We start from the raw sequence: 22420 nt of genomic DNA on the forward strand, positions 1-22420 counted from the left end.
CCAGCAATACTGTCAGAATTCACAGAAATACAATAGAAATATGCACCAACGAACCGAATGGACATGGAATGGATGGACAAAGGACGAGCATGACTCTGTTATGACAGTCACATGGCTAAACACAACTTTGATCAGCTTGCAAGCAAAGCGACCATGAGCAAATTTCAAGGTGTGTTTTCATAGGAAAAAAATGAATTTTATTATTGGCAGGTTTCAAACCTGCACAGTCCAAGAGAAACAGATTTTGACTCTGGCTGTTAAGACCGTGCACAAAGGGTAGGACTGATTCCAAGGGGCTTGGCTTCAGCTCGTGCGCTGCGCCCCTTACCCGAGTATGTGCCCTTAACTTCAGAATGAAGTCCGGAGAAAGTCCAGTGAAGTCCGAAGGACTTCCGGAGAAGCGTGGAAAACTTCGGAAGGACTTTCCGGACGAGTGTGAGAAACTTCCGGATGAGTGCAAGAAACTTCCGGAGGAACTTCCGGAAATTACGATGGAGTTTCGTCCTGACGGGGATATGTGTAATGGCTACTCAGGACTTGTCCTGAGTAGAAGGAAACAGAGGAAAGGCTGCAAGGACAAAGTCCGAAGCAGAATAGGTCCGGAGGACCGTGGGAAAGTTCTGGAGGAACTTCCGGAAACTCGGAGGAATGGAGGATCAGATGAGTGGATGAGCGGAGGAGCGGAGGAGCGGAGCTCTGGCCTAGGGAATTCCTCCCTAGGCCTGAGATGGATAATGACCAAGTCGGAGGACTAGAACTGTTATGAGGACTTAGGGTGAAGGCTAGTGCGAGGACTAATATGTGTAATATTCAGACTGAGGAAGTACAAAGATTCTACAGAGTTTATATACTACAGAGGACTTAATGGAGAGTCAGTCAGTGCAGTCCGAAGCTATGCGAGGCTGTGGATGGAGGATGTAGAAAAGTCAAACACTAGTCTATCGGAAAATAGTAAATGAAGACGGAGATGAAGACATAGGAAAATATAGCCGGAAATGAAACGAGGTACGGAAAATGAGGAAGTCTAACTCAAGAAGGAACATACAAAGGGATAAGGCATGGAAGATAGACGCAGGTCGGATCCAGATGTCCAGAGATGAATGCATGATAGGTCCGGGTCCGGAATGCAGGATATGACACTAACTTGAGAAGGAACATACAAAGGGAAAAGGCAAGGAAGATAGACGTGGGTTGGATCTCGATGTTAGGAAGTCCGGAGACAGGTGATTACCATAAGGGGATGGGCGCTGATTTAAGGTTTGGGTTCGGACATGACAGATAGGTCGGATCCGGAGATCCGGAGATGTGGATATCAGATCTGGCGTCCGGATATCAGATGCAGAAGTACAGGGATCCGGACAGATAGAGGATTGGGTCTGGAGACATGGACAGGAGGTCCGGAGGTCCGGATGAGGCGTGGGAACATTGTCGGATGTTGGTCCGGAATGCGGGATATGACACTGGCGATCACTTGACAATTTAATCTTTAGCAGGTTTTGAACCCACACAGACAGATTTAGATTCTGTTGTATTAACTGCTCGGCTAAGACTAGTTGAATGCACTTCCAATGAACTCATTTAAAAGTGAATCCTCAAGGCACAATCTCAGCCTTGATATATTTGTATTTTTCCTCATTCCCCAGGTCATTAGGATGAAACTTGCAAGTTTGATGTGTAATCTGCTCTTCTTCTTCTTCAACAGAATCAAGACCTTGAGAAAGAATTAAATTGTTCTTATGCTGATCCTTCCAAGTTTGCATCGAGATTTTGGTCATATATCGAACTCTGTGTCAAAAATTCTCACATTCACCTAGCAAAAAAGGATGCATGAAACCAACAGCGATGTCAATCAAGCTTTAGATCATCAGTGTTTGCTTGCTATACATTCGTGTGGAAATGTGAAGGTGTGATTTCATTATTCATACAATAAAAATAAAAATGTTATTGTCAAGGTGTGTTTTTATAGAAAATAAAATTCATTGCGAGCAGGTTTCAAACCTGCACATTCCAAGAGAAACAGATTTTGACTCTGGTGATCACTTGACAATTCAATCTTTAGCAGGTTTTGAACCCACACAGACAGATTTATATTCTGTTGTATCGACTGCTTGGCTAAGACCAGTGAGATGAACTTTCAATAAACTCATTCTTTACAACTGGGTCATGAGTGAGTGACAACCGACAATGGAAGGATCACATATGATTGGACTTAAGAGGGATGTTGAAAATTAATATTAGAACTGACAAAATGCAGATAAATGTACCTTGAGTATTCACTTCTGAATGGGCACATTTGGGGTGCATCTAACTGGTCTTAGCCAAGCAGTTGATACGGCAGAATCCAAATCTGTCTGCATGGGTTCAAAACCTGCTAAAGATGAAATTGTCAAGTGATCACCAGAGTCAAAATCTGTTTCTCTTTGACTGCACAGGTTTGAAACATGGAAGTGGTTTGGCCTTAAGCGCTCCAGGTACTTCAGCTTAAGACGCCAAAACATGGATAGTTGGATGAAATCGGTGGGAATAGTCAAGATGTATGGGACCGCTTTTCCGGGACCTTGCCTGTGAATCTTAATATCTGCCCACCCTTCTCTTAATCGGCTAATTCCGATAAATTTTCCGCGATAGCTTTGAGCGAATACTGACATGTCATCTAAATGAACAATGTCATGAAGGCGAATGCGCTCCCAAAAATAAACGTGGACATGACTGGCTATCCAATGATGTTGGAAGAGCTGAGTGCCAGGATAAGGGGTAGTGGTAATGTAGGCATGAATGTCTAGAGGTGCGACATTGTGCACGTCAAATTCGTCATAAGAGCAATTCATGTTGTATCAAAAATGAGTGGTATGGGTTAATGTAATGATGGTTGTTAGAGACTCGCAACTTTTCAGAGTCTTATGAAGTGGGTAAAAGTGTGATTAAATTTCAATGTCTATCGATCGGTAGTAGGGTCTGTGCTCAGTAAGGAAATTTCCCTGACGGTGTCTAAGGACAATGTATTCCGATGTACGGATATTAAAGTGGCAATAAGGATTTGTCCCTTGTGGAGTGGCGTTTTAGGCAGGTTACGTATTCTTAAACCGCGTCCGGCAATGTTCTAACTCGCTCTTCAATATGCAAAATCCAATGATAAATTTGATAGCACATGAAGCAATCTTGATGAATGTGTTCCTTTAACCCAATGTTCCACAAGAATATAATATTATTTAAGTGAAAATAGGCATTTCTATAGTCAGTGCCAATGTGAAGAAATAAAGTGACAAGTAACTGATGTAATAGAAAATCTAAAGTATCGCGATTTGAGAAAATATCAAGAAGTTGATGGTAGTGGAACGGAGGCATGAAATATAGTGTGTAACCTAGTCTAAATCTGTATTACTATTTTCTGAACTATTTGATGATAAATTGTCTGTTGAGGAGTCCGATGTGTCAAAAGTTTTTCGGAGACGAGCAAATTCAATTGAATTTCGGGTTATGTATGGGAGTAGTCTGAAAGCAGCTATCCCTCTTCTTGAAATAGTGCCGTCAAGTTCTTTCAAAATGTAGGAACCTCCTTTAGATCTCCGAACTACTGAAAATGGACCCAAATATCGAGGCTTTGTTTTGCGGTTTAACTCTTTTTCTATTTGTGTGTTCCGTACTAGTACTAATTCCCCAGGCTTATAATGGCCTTTCTGAAGTCGTAATAGAAATCTTTTTTCAAACTGTTCCTTTGATCGGAAACGTGCCTTTCTTAAGGTTTCTGCAGCTCGGGCTAAGTCTTCAGGCCGTTTTTCTAACTGTTGAATTCTTAGGGCTAACAATTCTTCTGATGTTAAATTGCTATGAAAACCTTCTACCATGAATGTTGCCTCAGCTAAGTCAAAAGGTAAAACTGGGTGAACTCCATGAACCAAGTAAAAAGCTGAAAATCCTGTAACTCGGCTAGTCATAGTCCGATCAGCGAATAGTGCGTGAGGCAGCATGATTGGCCATTGAGTAATCTTTTTTCCACATGCTTTTACTAAGGCTTCTCGTAAAGTGAAGTGCCCTCTTTCTACTACCCCATTAGCTTGAGAGTTATATGCTGAAATTGTAACATGTGGAATGCCAAGTCTTTTCACTAGGTCGGCAAATGCTCCTTTGACTTCAGGACCATTATCTGTTGTTACTTGGCCTATTGCTCCATATCTACAATAAATATCTTCCCAAAAGAATGCACTTAATGTTTTTGCTTTGTTTGATTTTAAGGCTCGCCCTTCTACATAACGTGATAAATCATCCCTAGCTAATACTATATATTGGTAACCATGTGCAAGTGGCATTTTCATTATGTCAATATAAATCTTTACAAATAGTGTGGCAGGAGTTGAAACAGTAAGGGGAATGTGCATTTTCTTTGTTGATCGTATTTGACATTCATGACAGGACTGGACATGGTGTCGAACATCGGCTAGCAAGTAAGGCCAAAAGAAACGGTACCTGATAGTTTCCCATGTTGAGTATTCTCCATGATGCCCTAGTTCTTCATGAGCTTTATTTAGAATGATAGATCGTAATTTAGGATTGAATACTACTAAAAGAGGGGGTCGCCCCTGAGCTCGTTTATACATTCGTCCATTCTGTACAAAGAATTGGACCGTCTTTTTAATGAATCTCTTTCTAGCCGTGATAGAATCAAATAAAGGTGCTTGTAAAGTAGTTAAGAAATGAAAAATATCTTGAAGAGTGCTATCTTGACTTGTTAATCCCACAAATGAGGTGGGTATGATACTTTCTGTACTTATAATATTTGTATGATATGAAAGATAGGGGCGAAATGTGGCTTGGGATTGTCCAGAATAAAGAGCAATATCATCTAACCATGAATCATCTTCTTCTTCTATTTGTTCTCCTTCTCCAAGTCCTCTACGAGATAGTGCATCGGGTCCTTTGAACCGAGTAGCAGGAACATGGATTAGTTTAACATCAAATAATAGTATTCCTTGTATCCATCGATTCATTGCAGCGTTTGGCTGCAAATCTGGTTCATTAAGCATTCCTTTGATGTATTTGGCATCTACTTCAACCTGAAGGTTCTTTACTCCAATAAGGTGAACACGAAAAGCTCGTAAAGCGCGAAATAGTCCAAATAATTCCAATTTTGGTTGTGAATACCGTGATTCTACTTCTGTGAAAGGGATAGATCCATACCGAGCTGGTCTTCTCTTTCCATTCTCATCAATTTGGGATAAAATAATTCCTACTGACATGTAGCTGGAGTCTACTGACAGAATAACTGGAAGATCTGAACTATAGTCAATAGATCGTAAGGCAGGTGCTGAAGCAACCAATTGTTTCAATTTTTCAAAGGCTTCTTTTCGTCGCTCATCCCAAATAAAGTCAAAGTTTTGTCTCCATAATTCTGTGATGGGTTTAGCTAGTTCGGAATAGCCAGGAATCCATATTCTGACAGTTCCACATAATCCAAGAAATCCTCGTGCTTCCTTGGGAGTGGTCAAGTCTGGCCAATTTAGAATTTTGTCTACTTTTGATTGATCAGGCAGCCGTCCTTCTGGTGTGCAAGTTTGACCTAGGATCAGAACTTTTGGTAAACATAACTGAATTTTTAATGCAGAGAATGTTGCTCCTGATTCTTTGACTTGGTGCATAATGCGATGCACATCTTGAGCATGTTCCCAAATGTATTTTCGAATTCCTGAATTCTCTTTCAATGTCTCAGGGTGTCCTTCTGAATCTAAGTAGGCTGATTTTGGACCTTTGATAGGTAGGTCATCTATAAAAATGTTGGCTTTGGTAGGAATTTCATCATGAAGGATAAATGTCATGCACTTTTGGAATTCGGCTGGTGAATTTGTGAATCCAGTTGGTAGAGATGTAATTCGAAGGAGTCCCAATGGAGTCAAAAATGCGGTAAGATCTCGACTAGCAGGGTGAAGTTTGCGAGCATCAAATCCCCAGAATAAATCAAAAACTGTATAACATTGTGCACCTGCAAATGGCTCTACAAAATCATCTAAGATAGGGGGTAGTCCAGCATCTCGTATAGTGACTTTGTTTAACGGCTGTAAGTCATGAACAATACGAAGCTTCCCGTTCTTCTTAATTACACAAAACCATCGAGATCGATATGATGATTGACTTGCTTCGTATACTCCTGCACTTATTTTCAACTTAAGTACTTCTATTACCTTGTCTTTAATTCCAGGGGGTATTCGCATATTTTTATATTCCCATGGCACATGTGGTACAGTTGGAATAATGTAAGGTGAAAAATATGATTCTTTAAAGGTGCCACAATCATTATCCTCGAATGCTAGGGCATCTTCATTAAGCATCATGATATGACTAAACAATTTCTCTTCTTCCGTTGACAGGAATCCTATAGAATTAATGTTAAGGGACTTCATCCTTTCAGTTGTAACTTTAAGGGATGGCTTAAATTCAGGGGGATGAGGTGTTAAGACAGGTAGGGTGTCTAAAGGGTTACGTGGGAACTGTCGCTGGACTTGTGCTTCTTGAGGAAACACTCCTGGAACAGGCTTAATTTTCTTATCGACTCGCTTATACATTGTGTATGAAATGGCGATGTCATTTGAAATGTCAATGTCTTCTATTGGAAAGTTCGGTGGAATCCAAAGGGTGGAATCGGTGCCTATGTTATCAAATTGATCGGACATGGCCCAAATGGCATCTCCTTCTTCAAAGAATTCATATTTGTCCCTGTGTGACATTTTTTTTTTGTTAGGGGTTTAATCGGCAAATGGTCCCTAAGGGTTTTTTTTTTTTTTAAATAGGGCCGTATTTTTAATAAATTTGTTTGACTTCTGACCGCTTAATTTGTTTTGGATGTATATGGCTAAATTTGGTTGTAGTGCGAAGTCTTTCCAGATCATGTGAATTTGCTCTTTCGGCTCATGTGAATTGGACTTAGTAACTTTTCACAAAATCACACTATAGGAACCTTGAACATATCACTGGTATTGTGGCTAATATAGCCCTTCAAGGTTTATGGACACGATAACACTTGTAAGTAACTAAGTACTTGAATGGTAATCGTACAGACAAACAGTAGCAGGCATATGTGTGCGAACACGCGATCTTCACAGGGAACAAATGAATCAATACTAAGTACGAGCGAACAAACATATCAAATAAGACACTAAATAATAAGTACAAGCAAACAAACAAATTTAGGCATATAGGTGTACATAGACAGACAAACAAACGCAAACCAAATATTTGGACTTGAGGAGCTGAGGTTACCGAGACGAGGACGTATTGAGAATGTTGACAAATCTATTTGTTGAAATTAGATATTTGACAGCTGAATCCAAATAGAAACGTACCAAGCACTTTGAGAGATCCTGTAAAAGTACACATACACAGATAAACATAAACAAATGAGGGACATATGACGGCAAATGGCTTCAAGACGCATGACGACGAGGACGAAATACAAGCAAGCGCATCTCGCGAAGAGAGCAAGTCCCAAAAATTGGTGTGCTCTAGGCACTGTTAGCATAATGTTGCGCGTCCTTGAACGTGCTCGCGAAGCCAGGTTGAAATATAACAAACTCCTCACGATGCTTACGTTCGTGTAGTGCGAGGATGTTCCCAATGCTTGAAAGAGGCTTCACGCCGGTGCGCGAAAGGTCGTCGAGTAAAAGGTGTTGGAGTAGGATATAAACGACGTTCTCATCTGGTACCGTCAGCTGTAAAACGTGATCAATAATGTTAGTCGTATGTTCATAGCCATAGAAACGAAAATAGCTCGCGGCCGAGCGAAGGTAGGTAGACTCGTGTCGAGTCAAAAATGGATTGCAGAAGGGTGCCGTCTGGAGGAAGAAGGCAGAACGATTGACCCAAGCAGGAAGTGCCTTGTCGTTTTCGACGATGATGACGCATAGGTCAGCGTCGTTGCAGTCCTTGGACTGCTCTGGGGTTAGTGTGGCGTGAACAGCTGAAATAAGGTCAAGGTGGAGACGGCGAAGGTTTCGCCATTCGTAGTAGCGGTTTTCGAGGCGAGTTTGCCCTCGAACAACAGTGCCGGGGTAGTGTGAGCGATTGTAATGGTAGATGGAAGGAGGACGAGTGGCCAAGAACTTAGCTTGTTCTGGCCCGACCTCACGCTTGATGTGCGCAGCCATATCGGAGTAGATAAGGGATGCTGTCGAGTTGAGGGATTGCACTGTGGAAATACGATAAGTTCCGTTAAACGGAAGGGTGGCACGTTGTTCGCGCCCGCAATGAACACCTTTGTACGGCATACGAATGTTAGTTTCGTATTTAGGTGGGTCGGCGACCAAGGCGTTAGATGTTGGATCAAAGGACAGGTAAGAAATGAATGTAGGCATAGTAGTAAACCCAACAGCGAGGCGATCTGCTGCGATAAGGACATCACCTAGTGGGAGATGGGGGTCACACGTAGGTAGGAGGTGGTTAAAGCGCTTAGTAGTGTCGTTGCAGGAGTCCTCATTGACACTCTCAAAAGAATAGTCTGACGACGTCGTTGACGACATGTCGTCGTCGCTGAAGAGGCTGCTTCCGTCTGAGTCGACGAAAAAATCGGCCGCAGAGACTTCGTCAATGCAAGAGTTGGGTGGCACACGTAGGATATGGTAGGATGAAGAGTCGGAGGTGGTAGGTGATGAGGGGCTGCATACGTACGAAGCGATGTGAGGAAAGAGCTGGTTGGTGCCGGCGAGCGTTAGGTTGGCCGGTGGTTGTAACCCAGGGAAAGGAGTGGGCGCGCGGCTTGCCAAGGTGGGTGCAGGGAGTGGATACTGTGTGTCCAACGTAGCAGACAAATGAGTTTCTTTGTGAATCCAAGTGATATTATTAAATGAATCTGAATAAAAAGAAGAGGGCGACTCACCAGCAGCAATCAACCTACTAATCCTGGGATCCCTAACTCCAGGGCGTCCAACATCCAAGGTGGGTGTCTGAGAGTGAGAAGGAACTTGCGGGACCTGGAACGGATCAGGAGTAGATAGCTGAGGTTGTTGCAGCCGGTCGCGACCAAGGGCAGGAATGAGGGTAGCGTGAGCCGGAGAGGTGATGGTATGAGAGTGAGAAGGAACTTGCGGGACCTGGAACGGATCAGGAGTAGATGGCTGCGGTTGCTGCAGCTGACTCCCTAAAGGTTCTTGAAGTAGTATAGATTTTATTAGTGATGGCGGCAGAGGAGTGGGAAGGTGCTCACCAATGGGCACTTTCCACAGCAAGGATCCTGGACCTAAGCGGTCCGGCTCATCCTTAAGATTATTAAGTGTTCCCTCCCCAACAGTAAGGGGAGAGAGCGGCGGTTTGGCAATGCGCGGAGGAGGCGGCAGAGATACTGAAGATATTAAGTTAGTTGAATTTGGGAAAGTTAGGGACGTACCCTTCTCCTCACAGCATGCGGATGTTGGATGCTGGGCCATGGCCCGTCCTAAGTTGGAGTAGTCGCATTCGAAGGATGGAGGAGACGGCGAGGAAAGAGTGTCGAAAGGTGATATATATTTTTGATATCCCTGGACATAAGGTCCAGGGTGGCTGCGCCGTCCAAATGCGACCAAACACGGAGATTTAATCTCACGCGCGTCTTGTGGGAGGATAGGGCATCCAAGAGAGAGATTCATGCCGATAGTACTGCCCAATGTAGTTTCAAGGGCGTAAAGAAGTTGGAAGGAGTGAATGTTTTTAATTTTTTCACCGTAGTCTTGGAATTGGAAGGCATTGAGTAGGACATAGTCTGCCACGTGATTTCCCAAAAAGGAATGTGTGCCGCTGAACTTGGCGTTTTCACGCACAGCAGCTGGCTCATGAATTGATTCTATTTCGAAATATTGAGCACCTCGGCCCGCAAATTCAGGGATTCCGGTGTCCGGTTGAAAAATCAAAGTAGTAGCGCAGTCCATACTGATGAATAGGTGTTCTGGGCTGACCGGCAGATTTCTCAAAGTCTTGCTTGTTTTTATACTAACTACTGTAATAGCTATACAAATCAAATTTATGATTATTTTATTCAAAGTTCTATCTAAGTACTGTAAGGTTGTACAGAGCATGAGGAACATAAAAAGTTGCGCAACATATAAAAGTTGCGATGTGCGTGCTAACGGATTCGGTGGTGGTGGCTTGATTAGGGATGTGAAAAAGCTTGTAGTGTGGACCGGCAATGTCCGAGTGTTCGATTCTTGAGAAAAACAACACGTGATTTCTTCGCGTGGTGTAATCATTAATTCTAAGTCCGGTGCTCCTTTTGAAACCGGATTAGGAAACATTAGATACGTGCCGTCGGCTCGCTCAATCAGGCCCACTCGGTTCTCAGATTGCCAAGATCGTCCTAATAATAGGTCAAAAGGTGCGTTCTCATTTAGTAATACTGTTCCTAGGGTTTTAATACTTCCGATTTCGATTGGAACACTTCTAATAATCCCTTGAAGAGTTCCAATGCCGCCGTTCGCATCTCTAAGACTTGTCCGGTGTTCCATGTCCGCCGGTAAACCTAATCCTTGCTTGTATATTGACGTATTTAGAATATTTATTTCACTACCTGTATCATAGATAGCTTTAACCTTATGTCCATTTATTTCGGTGTTAATATAAATCAGTTCTCCACGTGTTTTGGACTTCTGATCTTGCGACAGGAAAGTTTCCACAATGGGCCGGTCTTTTCCGGATTTAGGTTTGATCAAATCAATTAAACTTCCGGACAATTCTTTTGATGCAGCCAGGATTTCACGCGCTGATAGCTGAATTTGGCTATTTAGAATCTGTTCTAATAATAATTTCGGATCTATTTTTGCCGATAGTTCGGATATCCTAGGTACGTGTTTCGGTTCTTCCCGGTTTAGCGTGGGAACTGATATGTTGGGCTTTGCGTCCATATTTCTTATAACACTCTGTAGCGTCCCCTTTTCCCTATCTTCTTTCTTCTCTCTTGCCTTTACCGCTGGCGCTGGGGCGTCTTCCATAATTTGGTCATCATCTCTATCATCATAGCGTGGCCGTTGCGCACTTACAGGCTTTGGGCGTGCCTCCTCGCGTCCTCTTTTTTCAACTTCTGGATGTTTTGACGTGGCTGGCACATAGCGCCGCTCGACGTTTTCCTTAATTGGTAAGTTGTTTCTCACTTCAGTTTCTAACTTTTTGACTTCGGCAGGGTTAAATTCTCTTTGTATTGGGGCGCCAGGACCGGGGCGCACTCTGGCCGGTCCATCTATTCTTATAATGTCTTTATTGTAAGTCGCCTGTTTACTCTCGATCTTGTTTTCCGGGGCACTGTCCTCTTCTACTAATTCTTCTATCCGACTAGACTCATTAATGTTACGTCCACTGCCAACTCTTACGTTGTCCTGCGGAATAACCTGTACATTTGGCCCTGTTGCTCGTTGAGCACTTAAAGGTATGTTTTCTTTATTCTTTCGATCTTCAACACGCTGACGCTGTTCTTTTTTCAGTGTCTCCCTAAAATCTTTTGCCGATGGTGGATATATTCCATCGAAAACTGCTCGACGTTTGCCGGATTTGTCCCTTAATGTCCTTTCTGCCGGGTAAGCCACATATTCTATTTCTTCGTCACTTATATCTGACCCACTCATTACTGCAGGTATAAAATAGACTTCATGATCTGAGGAATCCCACTCACTATCTGTAACTAATTGTACAAAGTGAGTACTTGCTGTTTGCTGACTCGCGAGCCGTTTCTGAGCCATTATAGAGGTTTCATTTTCTTGTCTCCATAGTTCTTGGCCTCCTGGTAGTGTTAGTCTACCTGTAGCGTCTTTTTGTAGTAGTCCTTTATCTAATAATGCATTTATCTCTGGGCACCATGAAAGTCTGTGACTGCCTCCGCATCCATAATAATTATACTTAGGGGGCCCTAATTGAATATTATTCGGGTAAGTTGGAGTGAATGGCGCTTCTGGTGCTCTATTTCTAGGGGCTGCACTGACATAATTTTCACGCTTCTTCTGAGGCTTTGGGAATACTTCTCCTATAGTAGAGTCTATCTTTAGGGCTTGAAAGTACAGCAGTGTGTAATTTGGATCATCAATTGAAAGATCGCTTAAACGCTTCACCAAATCATTTATCTGATCTGGATCCTTTGACTTGGACTTTTTCTTCCCTTTCTTTACATGTGAATATCTTTTCCGCTCTACTTCTTCTTCTGAACTGCTATCTGTATCTAGATCCTTGACTTTGGATTTCTTTACTCGTGATTTCTGCTTCTTCTTACTATAGTAGTCACTTGAATCTTCATCATCTGAACTATCCACAAATTTCACTTTACGCTTGACTGATCTAGACCTTGTCTTAGTAAGCTTTTTGGATTTTAACTTACGCCTCGCCTTATAATCATCTTCAGATTCAGAATCACTGTCACTTTCTGAAGAGCTGTCTGAAGAGTCAGATGTATCAGTCTCGCCTTCTGAAATTTCAGAATCTGAATAGGCAAGATTTGTCTCAAATCGATCTCTTTGTAAACAAGCTTCTACTGCTGCTACAATCTCTGTTGGTGAATAGGGGACAGTGCGATCACGTAATGGGTCTCTGGCAATAAGTCTACCTTCCACTCTGTTTCGCAGATCTCTGTGTATGCCCTTCCATAAATATGTAGCATGATCATCTCTGCTAATTTTACTGTGTGTTTTGAGCCATCCACCGATAATGGTGAATTTACGCATATAACGCTTCCATTCTGATAGTGTCCTGATCGGTTTCTTATTCTGAGTGAGAACAAATCTCACCAAGTCTTTTGGTTTGTATCGCTTTGTATCACGGTCCGCATCAAAATTATTCAATAGATCGGCTTTGAGTTGTGTCCAGTTATGATTGCTGAAACTTTCTAAGACCTCGATTAGGTCAGCGACATGAGTTGAACAGTATTGGGTAACATTTTCACACAGGTCTATTTGGGAAGTCACATGATATTGCTGACAAAGCTTCTCATATTGCTTGATAAATTTCTTGACTTGTGTAAATTCACCCTTGAATTTAGGTGGTGCATGTTTTGTACCGGGATAAGGGAGTATTAATGGTCCTGGGGGCATGGTAGAACCTGAAGTAGTTGCAGTTGTAGTGGTCATGGTTGATACTGATGTTTATGGTAGTACTGTAGTGAATATTGGAATAATGGTCAAGTGGTTTTGATGGGTGGAAGACACTGTATTGTGAATTCTGCAGTTCAATTCCTGCCAAGTGCTAATTATGAAACAGTCAAAGAAAGGTGATTAGATGGACAAAATTTCCCCCCTCGCGGTGGGCTCCAATTATGTCTTACTAGGATGTGATTGGCAATAAAATCACCAGTTCTCACTATCCTCCACGGTCAACGGTTCAGACAAATACCAACGGTTGATAACGTGGTCGTTCGTGGGAGGAGGCGTAAATAGCAGAGTCGTTCTAAACAAACTTCTATTGACTTTAGGTGTGTTGAGACAGTGACCGTTAACTGGCTTGATGCAGTGCTTAGGTACTATGAAAGAGTTGTTAGTCCGTTTAACTGGCGCGATGCAGTGCTTAGGATGCTGCTAAAGATGATGAAGATCGTAAGTGGTGTAGCTGAATCGATAACTGGCTTGATGCAGTACTATGATGCTATTAGAAGATGAATGCAAAAGTATGCAATACAAAGATGAAGATATGGTTCACAACGGTACCCAATGAATCAGAGTATTATCTCGTAAACACTCCCTATTCTCAAAAATTAGAGGAGATCAAACTAAGCCTCTAACACAATCGAATCAACCGAAATACGTGACTTCGAAACTAACTTCTCTGCTGCTCAGGCACTCACGATGAGTATGACGCAGAATCAGAACAGAGTACACCTTCTGGATGTAGTCTTAAAGCAGCCAAGCTCTTAATATTGTTGACTAACGTGCTAGTCCTATTTGTCGTCCTCCTAATCGTTAAAAATACGTAAATTCTCCCCACAGAAAAGGTATCCTGTGTTGTAAAGAGAATGTGACGAAACTACAACTAGACGACTGATAACCGTGTACCAGCTAGTGTAATTCAAGGATTGGCTCAAGGTAGGCCTCAGAAAATCAGTATGTTGTGGGAAAAGATGACAAAAGAATGGAGGGAATAAACTTAATATTCACTCAGATGTTCACACAAATATAGGGTGAGAAATTCAGGAAGATACTCAAATCCTCCTCCCTCTCTCTTAAAGGGGGATTGTCTGTCCTTTCAAAGGAAGTTTGATTTCAAAAGGGAGATTGTCATTCTTCAGAGGGGAAATTGAGCCCCTTATATACTATTCTAAATGCGGCTGTGTAACTATCTAAATAAGGAAATATGACTCATCCTGACTCATACTGAGTCATAATGAAGATGACTCATAGTGACTCAGACAAGAAAATGACTCATAATGACTCAAACTGAGTCATTGTAGAGATGTCTCATGATAACTTGTTCACTTCTCAAATATTCTCATCTATCAACTTTCTCCATTCAAATTCCTGACTAATCCATCTCATCTTACTAATCCATTTCATCTGACTAAGCCCTTAGTCACCCATGAACTGTTGATACGTTGAAATGTTGATTTGAATATGTTTCAGAACATACAAAAGAAATGTGAAGAATGTGTGAGAAAATTAGGATGTTGTGAGAAAAAATGCTGAGTAACGTGTTATGGTATGTTTGGAACTTATCTTTGAATAGGATAAGTATTAATTGAATTATTATGTAGTGTTACGGGTTTGTTATGTCTGAAAAACTGCTCAAATCCGGTCATAATGTGTTATAGAAAATTCTTAATAACTTTGTAGAGTACAGTAGAGGATATCAAAGCTCTAAAGTAGCCATGACCATGCACAAAACAAGTTTGGTGCGTGTCAACGCCAATAATACGATTTTTATTTTATGAAATCACACCACCAGCAAGATGGTGCTCTCAGAAAAGCACACATGAGTCCATGTCGAGGTGTGTTCTAACAGGAAAAAAAAACAAAAACATATGTATATCATTCATGAGGAAATGTCAAGGTGTGATTTCATGGAATAAGACTAAGACCAATGAAGGTCAGCATATGGGATGCTGTCTATGAGCAAATATTCAAGGCATGTTCTAATAGAACAAAAAAATGCGAGATTCAACAGGTTTCAAACCTGTTGCACTTCAATGGAAACAGATTTTGATTCTGTTATGACAACCACTTGGCTAAACACAACTCTGACGAGCTTGTAAGCAAACCGACCATGAGCATATGTCAAGGTGCATTTTTATAGAAAATGAAAAATTATCCTTGGCAGGTTTTAAACCCGCACAGTCCAAGAGAAACAGATTTTGACTCTGGCAATCACTTGACAATTTAATCTTTGGTAGGTTTTGAACCCACACAGACAAATCGATTTAGATTCTGTCGTATCGACTGCTTGGCTAAGACCTCATTTAGAAGTGAACCCTCAAGGCACATTTATCTGCATTTTGTCAGTTCTTTCAATAGCATGGTTGCTGTTGATTCTTTTATCCTGCTTTTATTGCAAAAGACATCAGACTTCTTCTGGGACTCTTGATTTCAAGACCTGTTTACCTCTCAGCCTTAATAGATTTGTATTTTTCCTAATTCCCCAGGTTATTAGGATCAAACTTGAAAGTTTGATGTGTAATCTGCTCTTTTTCTTCTTCAACCAAGTCAAGACCTTTAGAAAGAATGTTATTGTTATTGTACTTATCCTTCCGAGTTTGCATCGAGATTTTGGTCATATATCGAACTCTGCGTCAAAAATACACTGTGCGATCCTTTCATTGTCAGTTTTCACTCATGGACCCACCGTGGTGGTCTTCCATCAGCACTTTTTCAGGGAAATCATTAGATAAACAGGTCTTGAAGTCAAGAAGCCCCGGCAGGAAGTCTGTGTCTTTTGCAATAAGAGTAGGATAAAAAAATCAACAGTGACCATGCTATTAAAAGAGCTGACAAAATGCAGATCAATGTACCTTGAGGACTCGCTTCTGAATGGGTTCATTCGAAGTGAAACTAACTGGTCTTAGCCAAGCAGTTGATACGACAGAATCCAAATCTGTCTGCGTGGGTTCAAAACCTGCTAAAGATGAAATCATCAAGTGATCACCAGAGTCAAAATCTGTTTCTCTTGGACTGCGCAGGTTTGAAACCTGCCAATGATAACATTTTTTATTTTATGAAATGATGATGATGGGTATTTCAGATAAGGAGAGCGGTAATATTCACAATGTCAACGAAGAACTATGAAATATTGGGTTTGACCCCTATGTATCGGGAAATGGCTCCCTACTACTTGGATGATGGGTGATACTGTGGAGAGTCCAATATTTATGTAGATATGTAGAAATTCAGAATACATAGGTGAAAGCAGTAGTGAAATATTTCAGATCTGAAGTACATGTAAAAAGACATGAGGCGCTGTGGATGATGGGAAAAAATGTAATAGCAGTGGCTATGACATGAGTAATGTGCGAAATAATCAACTATGCACCTAGTGGGGCTAGCAAGATGGGACGGGACATAGGGAGAACAAGTGCACAATATTTGGTTGGCCGATGCAGCCGAAACATCAGGTCCGCCAGTCAAAGTGTTGGGTCCACTATGGGCTATGGAGACTGTCAGAATATAATTGGGAAGTGATTGGTGTGTGACATGCATTTGACATATATTGTTAAATAGCTGAATACGAGTCCAGTGCTAGGCTGAGTCCTACATCATCTTAGTCAAGGAGTTGATGCACCAGAACCTAAATCTGTCTGTATGGGTTCAAAAACTGCTAAAGATGAATTTGCCAAGTGATCATCAAAGTCAATATCTGTTGCTCTTGGACTGTGCAGGTTTGAAACCTACCAATGATAAAATTCATTTTCTATGATTTACACACCTTGAAATATGCTCATGGTTGGTTGGCTGGCAAGCTGATCACAGTTGTGTTTAGACAAGTGGCTGTCATCACAGAATCAAAATCTGTTTCCATTGGAGTGCAATGAGTTTGAAACTTGTTGGATGTAACATTTTTCCCATAAGAATGTAAGGATCACATGTCCTCTATGCCCCGACCATGACTTCAAAAGGAAATTGTAGAACCAATGTTTGCAAACCTCCATGTGACTCATTGATGCGAAGAAGCATCACGCTTTGCATCCAAGTCATGCAGATACATTCATCTTCTTTTTCACTCTTTCATCATCGTTTTGACTTGCACAAACCACTATACTCGCTACCTAGACAAAACCTGTGCTATAACCGACCCTCAGACCCTGTCTTTTGGTCATGGACTGCTCCATTCTCACTTTGCCATACCAAAACCTATCAAAACTGCTATGAAACACTCGTTATTCCGGACCCTTATATTACATATTATCACGCACTCGCTTCGCTTCTCAGTTTGCTTTAGCGCTTGACATTACTTACATAGTTCATGTATGTTTTTCTCTCTTGACAAATTAACCACCATCATCTTGCTGTGACGCTCAGAACCGCGCTGGGCAGGAATGAGCCTATTTTTATATATGCATCAAGGAGTATAGAGCACTATCAGTTTCCCTATCCTTGTTCATCATTTGTCCAACAATTAACTCCTGTGCAAACCTGAACCCGCACTTTCCTGCGCACTAGACAGTATAAGTTGACTATACTACTACATCACTTCCCTCGTACTGTATACCTCTCCCTATAGGTTTACCTTCAAAGTAGTCCCTTGTGGTATGCACTTTTTAGCCCCTATTAGGTCCCCCTTCAACTCATCTAGAGTCGCTGTGCTCCAACCACCTGCATGCGCGCCTCACATCTGCTTAGCGCACACCAATGCATAGTAGCACTTCCGCTTAACCGCGCTCTGTACATCATAGTGCACCTAACCAGGCTTGACTAAGCATCTGGTTCAGTCACTCGCAATGTTTTCCCTCAGCTGAACAGATGAATTGAAAACAGACCACAATACAACACTTTCAAAAAGCGAGAGAAGAGCAGGTCTCAAATACAGTGCACCTCAACCTTATACATAAGCGAATAGTGGCCAGATGGCTCTTTTGAATCTTTGCCTTGAATCTCAGCCTTGACAGATGTGTATTCTTCCTCATTCCCCAGGTCATTAGGATCAAACTTGAAAGTTTGATGTGTAATCTGCTCTTCTTCTTCAACAAAGTCAGGACCTTTGGAGAGAATTAAATTGCTCTTGTACTCATCATTCCGAGTTTGCATCAAGACTTTGGTCATATATTGAACTTTGCGTCAAGGATAAAAGAATCAACAGTGACCATGCTATTGAAAGAACTGACAAAATGCAGATGAACGTGCCTTGAGGATTCACTTCTGAATGAGTTCATTGGAAGTGCATCTCACCGGTCTTAGCCAAGCAGTCGATACGACAGAATCTAAATCTGTCTGCGTGGGTTCAAAACCTACCAAAGAGTGATCACCAGAGTCAACATCAGTTTCTCTTGGAATGTGCGGGTTTAAAACCTGCCAATGATAACATTTTTATTCCATGAAATCGCACCTTGACATCGACCCATGTGTACTTTCCTGAGAGCTTCATATCACTGGTCTTAGCCAAGTAGATGTTGCAACAGAGTCAAAATCTGTTTCTTTCAAACCATGCAGGTTCAAAACCTGCTTGCAAAATATTTTGCAGTGTATAGATTCTCAGAGTCCCAAGTCCCAAGTCCCAAGTGCAAGCAAATAGGGACAGTTAGACATTTTGGAGTATTCATCAAAGTGATGTCATTCGTGTCAGTTTTATCTTTTTCAATGCAACCCAGGTGCGACTGCTTTGTACTAGTTTTGCAGCAGAATGTAGCGAGAATGCTTCTTCTGTTGCATCTATACATTGTTGTCTGTAGCTGGGAGTATCCTTCAGCATGACATAAAAATAAAATGATGAAAATATTATACCAGCAGTGTTGGATTGGACAACAGATGGACGTGTAATGTAGGGCGCGCACAGAAATGCAGTGCTTGGTATGGGACAGGATGTGATTTCATAAAATCAAAAATGTTATCATTGGCAGGTTTCAAACCTGCGCAGTCCAAGAGAAACAGATTTTGACTCTGATGATCACTTGCAATTTCATCTTTGACAGGTTTTGAACCTGTCACAGACAGATTTGGATTCTGTCATATTAACTGCTTGGCTAAGACCAGTTAGATGCACTCCCATTGAATCCATTCAGAAGTGAATCCTCAAGGTACATTTTGTCAGTTCTAACATTAATTTCTAACATCACCCTTGAGCTCAACCATATGTGATCCTTCCATTGTCAGTTGTCACTCATGACCCGGTTGCTAATCCCAAGACATCATGAACATCATTGGCCCACCGTGGTGATCTGCCATCAGCACTTTTTTTGAGCAATTGCTGGATAAACAGGTCTTGAAGTAGAGGCCCAGGAGAAGTCTGATGTCTTTTGCGATAAGAGTAGAATAAAAGAATCAATCGCAGCGACCATATTATTGAAAGAACTGACAAAATGCAGATAAATATGCCTTGATGATTCACTTGTGAATGGGTCCATTGGAGGTGCATCTAACTGTTCTTAGCCAAGCAGTTAATATGACAGAATCTAAATCTGTCTGCGTGGGTTCAAAACCCGCCAAAGATGAAATTGATCAAGTGATCCCCAGAGTTAAAATCTGTTTCTCTTGGAATGTGCAGGTTTGAAACCTGCCAGTTGCAACATTTGTTTTCTATAAAAATGCACCTTGAAATTTGCTCATGGTTGGTTTGCTTGCAAGCTGATCAAAGTTGGCTTTAGCCAAGTGGTTGTCGCAACAGAATCAAAATCTGTTTCTATTGGAATGCGACAGGTTTAAAACCTGTCAAATGTCACATTTTTTCTATGAGAACATGCCTTGAATGTTGGCTCATAGACGGTATCTCAGACATTGATCTTCATTGGTCTTGGTCAAGTTGTCGCCAGAGTTAAAATCTGTGTCTCTTCAACTTTGCAGATTTGAAACCTGCCCATGATGATATTTTTATTCTATGAAATTAAACCCTGATATTTCCTCGTGGATAGTTTTCTTCAAAACCCATCATAAATGCTCTTTTTCATATCATTGCCACAATAACATGGCTAAGACCATTTAAGATGAGTTTTTGAGAAAACTCTTCACTAGGAAATGTCAAGGTGTGATTTCATAGAATAAAAATATTATCATTAGCAGGTTTCAAACCTGCACAGTTTAAAGAGAAACAGATTTTGATTCTGTTATGACAACCGCTTGGCCAAACACTAGTCTCAACGGCTTTAAAGCAAACCGACCATGAGCATATGGCAAGGTGTGTTTTCATAGAAAATGAATTTTATCATTGGCAGGTTTCAAACCTTCACAGTCCAAGAGAAACAGATTTTAACTCTGGTGATCACTTGATAATTTCATGTTTGGCAGGTTTCAAACCCACAAAGACAGATTTAGATTCTGTCGCATTAACCGCTTGGCTGAGAGCAGTTGGGTTCAATTCCACTGAACCCATTCAGAAGCGAGTCCTCAAGGCACATTTATCTGCATTTTGTCAGTTCTTTCAACAACATGGTCACCGTTGATTCTTGTATACTGCTCTTATTGCAAAAGACACAGACTTCTGCTGGAGCTCTTAACTTCAAGACCTGTTTACCTAACAATTTCCTTGAAAAAGTGCTGATGGCAGACCATCACAGTGGGCTCATGAGTGAAAACTGACAATAAAAATATTGCACAGTTGAATCCAAGGTGGATGTTAGAAATTGATGTCTGCACCCAAGCAAATGTTGCAATTGGCAGGTTTGAGCAGGATAAAATCAATAAATGATGATCATGCTATTGAAAGAACTGACAAAATGCAGGTAAATGTGCCTTGAGGATTCGCTTCTGGATGATTCGGACTCAGACGACATGGAAGGTTTCCTTGACGATCCCCCAGAACGCTCACCTCAATGCCCATCACGTGACTGCCCTGAGGATGGTCCTTCTGCCAGTCGACATCTCTTATCCCCACTACCACCACCACCTGAACACCAGCACCAGCATCACCAAAACTTCAAAAACCTGGTATTGCCTGATTAGGCTGATGCTGACAAATTGTTTTGGGTCATGGGTGATGCCGTCACGACGTTGATGTAAGCATCCAATCACCTGACAGGGATATGTGTAATGGCTACTCAGGACTTGTCCTGAGTAGAAGCAAACAGAGGAAAGGCTGCAAGGACAAAGCCCGAAGCAGAATAGGTCCGGAGGACCGTGGGAAAGTTCCAAAGGAACTTCTGGAAACTTGGAGGAATGGTGGATCAGAGGATCAGAGGATCAGAGGAGCGGAGGATCAGAGCTCCGGCCTAGGGAATTCCTCCCTAGGCCTGAGATGGATAATTACTAAGTCGGAGGACTAGAACTGTTACGAGGACTCAGGGTGAAGGCTAGTGCGAGGACTAATATATGTAATATTCAGACTGAAAAAGTATAGAGACTTTACAGGGTTTATATACTACAGAGGACTTAACGGAGAATCAGTCAGCGCAGTCCGAGGCTATGTGAGGCTATGGACGGAGGATGTAGAAACATCTAACACTAGTTCATTGGAAAATGGTAAATGAAGACGGAAATGAGGACATAGGAAAATAAAGGCGGAAATGAAATGAGGTACGGAAAATGAGTTAGCCTAACTTGAGAAGGAACGTACAAAGGGAAAAGGCAAGGAAGATAGACGTGGGTCAGATCTGGATGTTAGGAAGTCCGGAGACAGGTGATTACCATAAGGGGATGGGCGCTGATTTAAGGTTTGAGTTCGGACATGACAGATAGGTCGGATCCGGAGATCCGGAGATGTGGATATCAGATCTGGCGTCCGGATATCAGATGCAGGAGTACAGGGATCCGGACAGATAGAGGATTGGGTCTGGAGACATGGACAGGAGGTCCGGAGGTCCAGATGAGGTGTGGGAACGTCGTCGGATGTTGGTCCGGAATGCAGGATATGACAGCGTCCTGGCAGTTCTAAAGGCTTCGCAATGACTAGTACATGATGAGAAACCAGCATACATCCTACATATGATGAACAATTAATCCTCAACAGTGATTCCTGATCCACGCATATATGGACAACATGAAGTTAATCCATCATGATGGGCCTAGGTCACCCTGCTGCTGGGGCTGTTGACTGATGGTATGTCATGAGATGACCTTCACTTGCCATATATAGGTTTTGAAGTTTTGGTGATGAGCTAACACCACCACCACCATCTGAAGGCCAGCGCCAACTAACATCGCCACTGCCATCATCTGAAGGCCAGCGCTAACCAACACCACCACCACCCAACCCTGATGAGGACAAGGATGACAGACTAACCCCTCCACCTTCAACTCCTGTAGTTCAGACACCTCGGGTTGGAAAATGTGAGGCTCCTGGGACTGCCAAGCATGGCAAGGCCCCTCATCGAAAATGTTGAATCAGATAACTCAGTATCATTGGACTCGCTATACATGTTGTTCAAATTTAT

General features: G+C 42.0%; 3 protein-coding genes across 3 annotated transcripts; all 3 read right to left on the reverse strand.

Annotated features, from left to right (window-relative positions):
* Positions 1 to 2273: 2273 nt before the first annotated feature.
* Positions 2274 to 2828, reverse strand: HD556DRAFT_1440797 (uncharacterized protein; the record flags this gene model as incomplete). The annotated part of the gene is made up of 1 exon (XM_041306177.1): positions 2274 to 2828. The coding sequence occupies one exon, from the start codon at positions 2826 to 2828 to the stop codon at positions 2274 to 2276; it is 555 nt and encodes a 184-aa protein (XP_041162792.1).
* A 4662-nt stretch (positions 2829 to 7490) lies between these two features.
* Positions 7491 to 9884, reverse strand: HD556DRAFT_1440799 (uncharacterized protein; the record flags this gene model as incomplete). The annotated part of the gene is made up of 3 exons (XM_041306178.1): positions 7491 to 9121; positions 9188 to 9322; positions 9368 to 9884. The coding sequence occupies 3 exons, from the start codon at positions 9882 to 9884 to the stop codon at positions 7491 to 7493; spliced, it is 2283 nt and encodes a 760-aa protein (XP_041162793.1).
* A 7945-nt stretch (positions 9885 to 17829) lies between these two features.
* HD556DRAFT_1440801 (uncharacterized protein) lies at positions 17830 to 18164 on the reverse strand (the record flags this gene model as incomplete). The annotated part of the gene is made up of 2 exons (XM_041306179.1): positions 17830 to 17893; positions 17950 to 18164. The coding sequence occupies 2 exons, from the start codon at positions 18162 to 18164 to the stop codon at positions 17830 to 17832; spliced, it is 279 nt and encodes a 92-aa protein (XP_041162794.1).
* Between the last annotated feature and the right edge of the window lie 4256 nt (positions 18165 to 22420).

Source organism: Suillus plorans, assembly GCF_016647745.1.
Source record: "Suillus plorans strain S12 chromosome Unknown HD556scaffold_15, whole genome shotgun sequence".
NCBI classification, from domain to species: domain Eukaryota; kingdom Fungi; phylum Basidiomycota; class Agaricomycetes; order Boletales; family Suillaceae; genus Suillus; species Suillus plorans.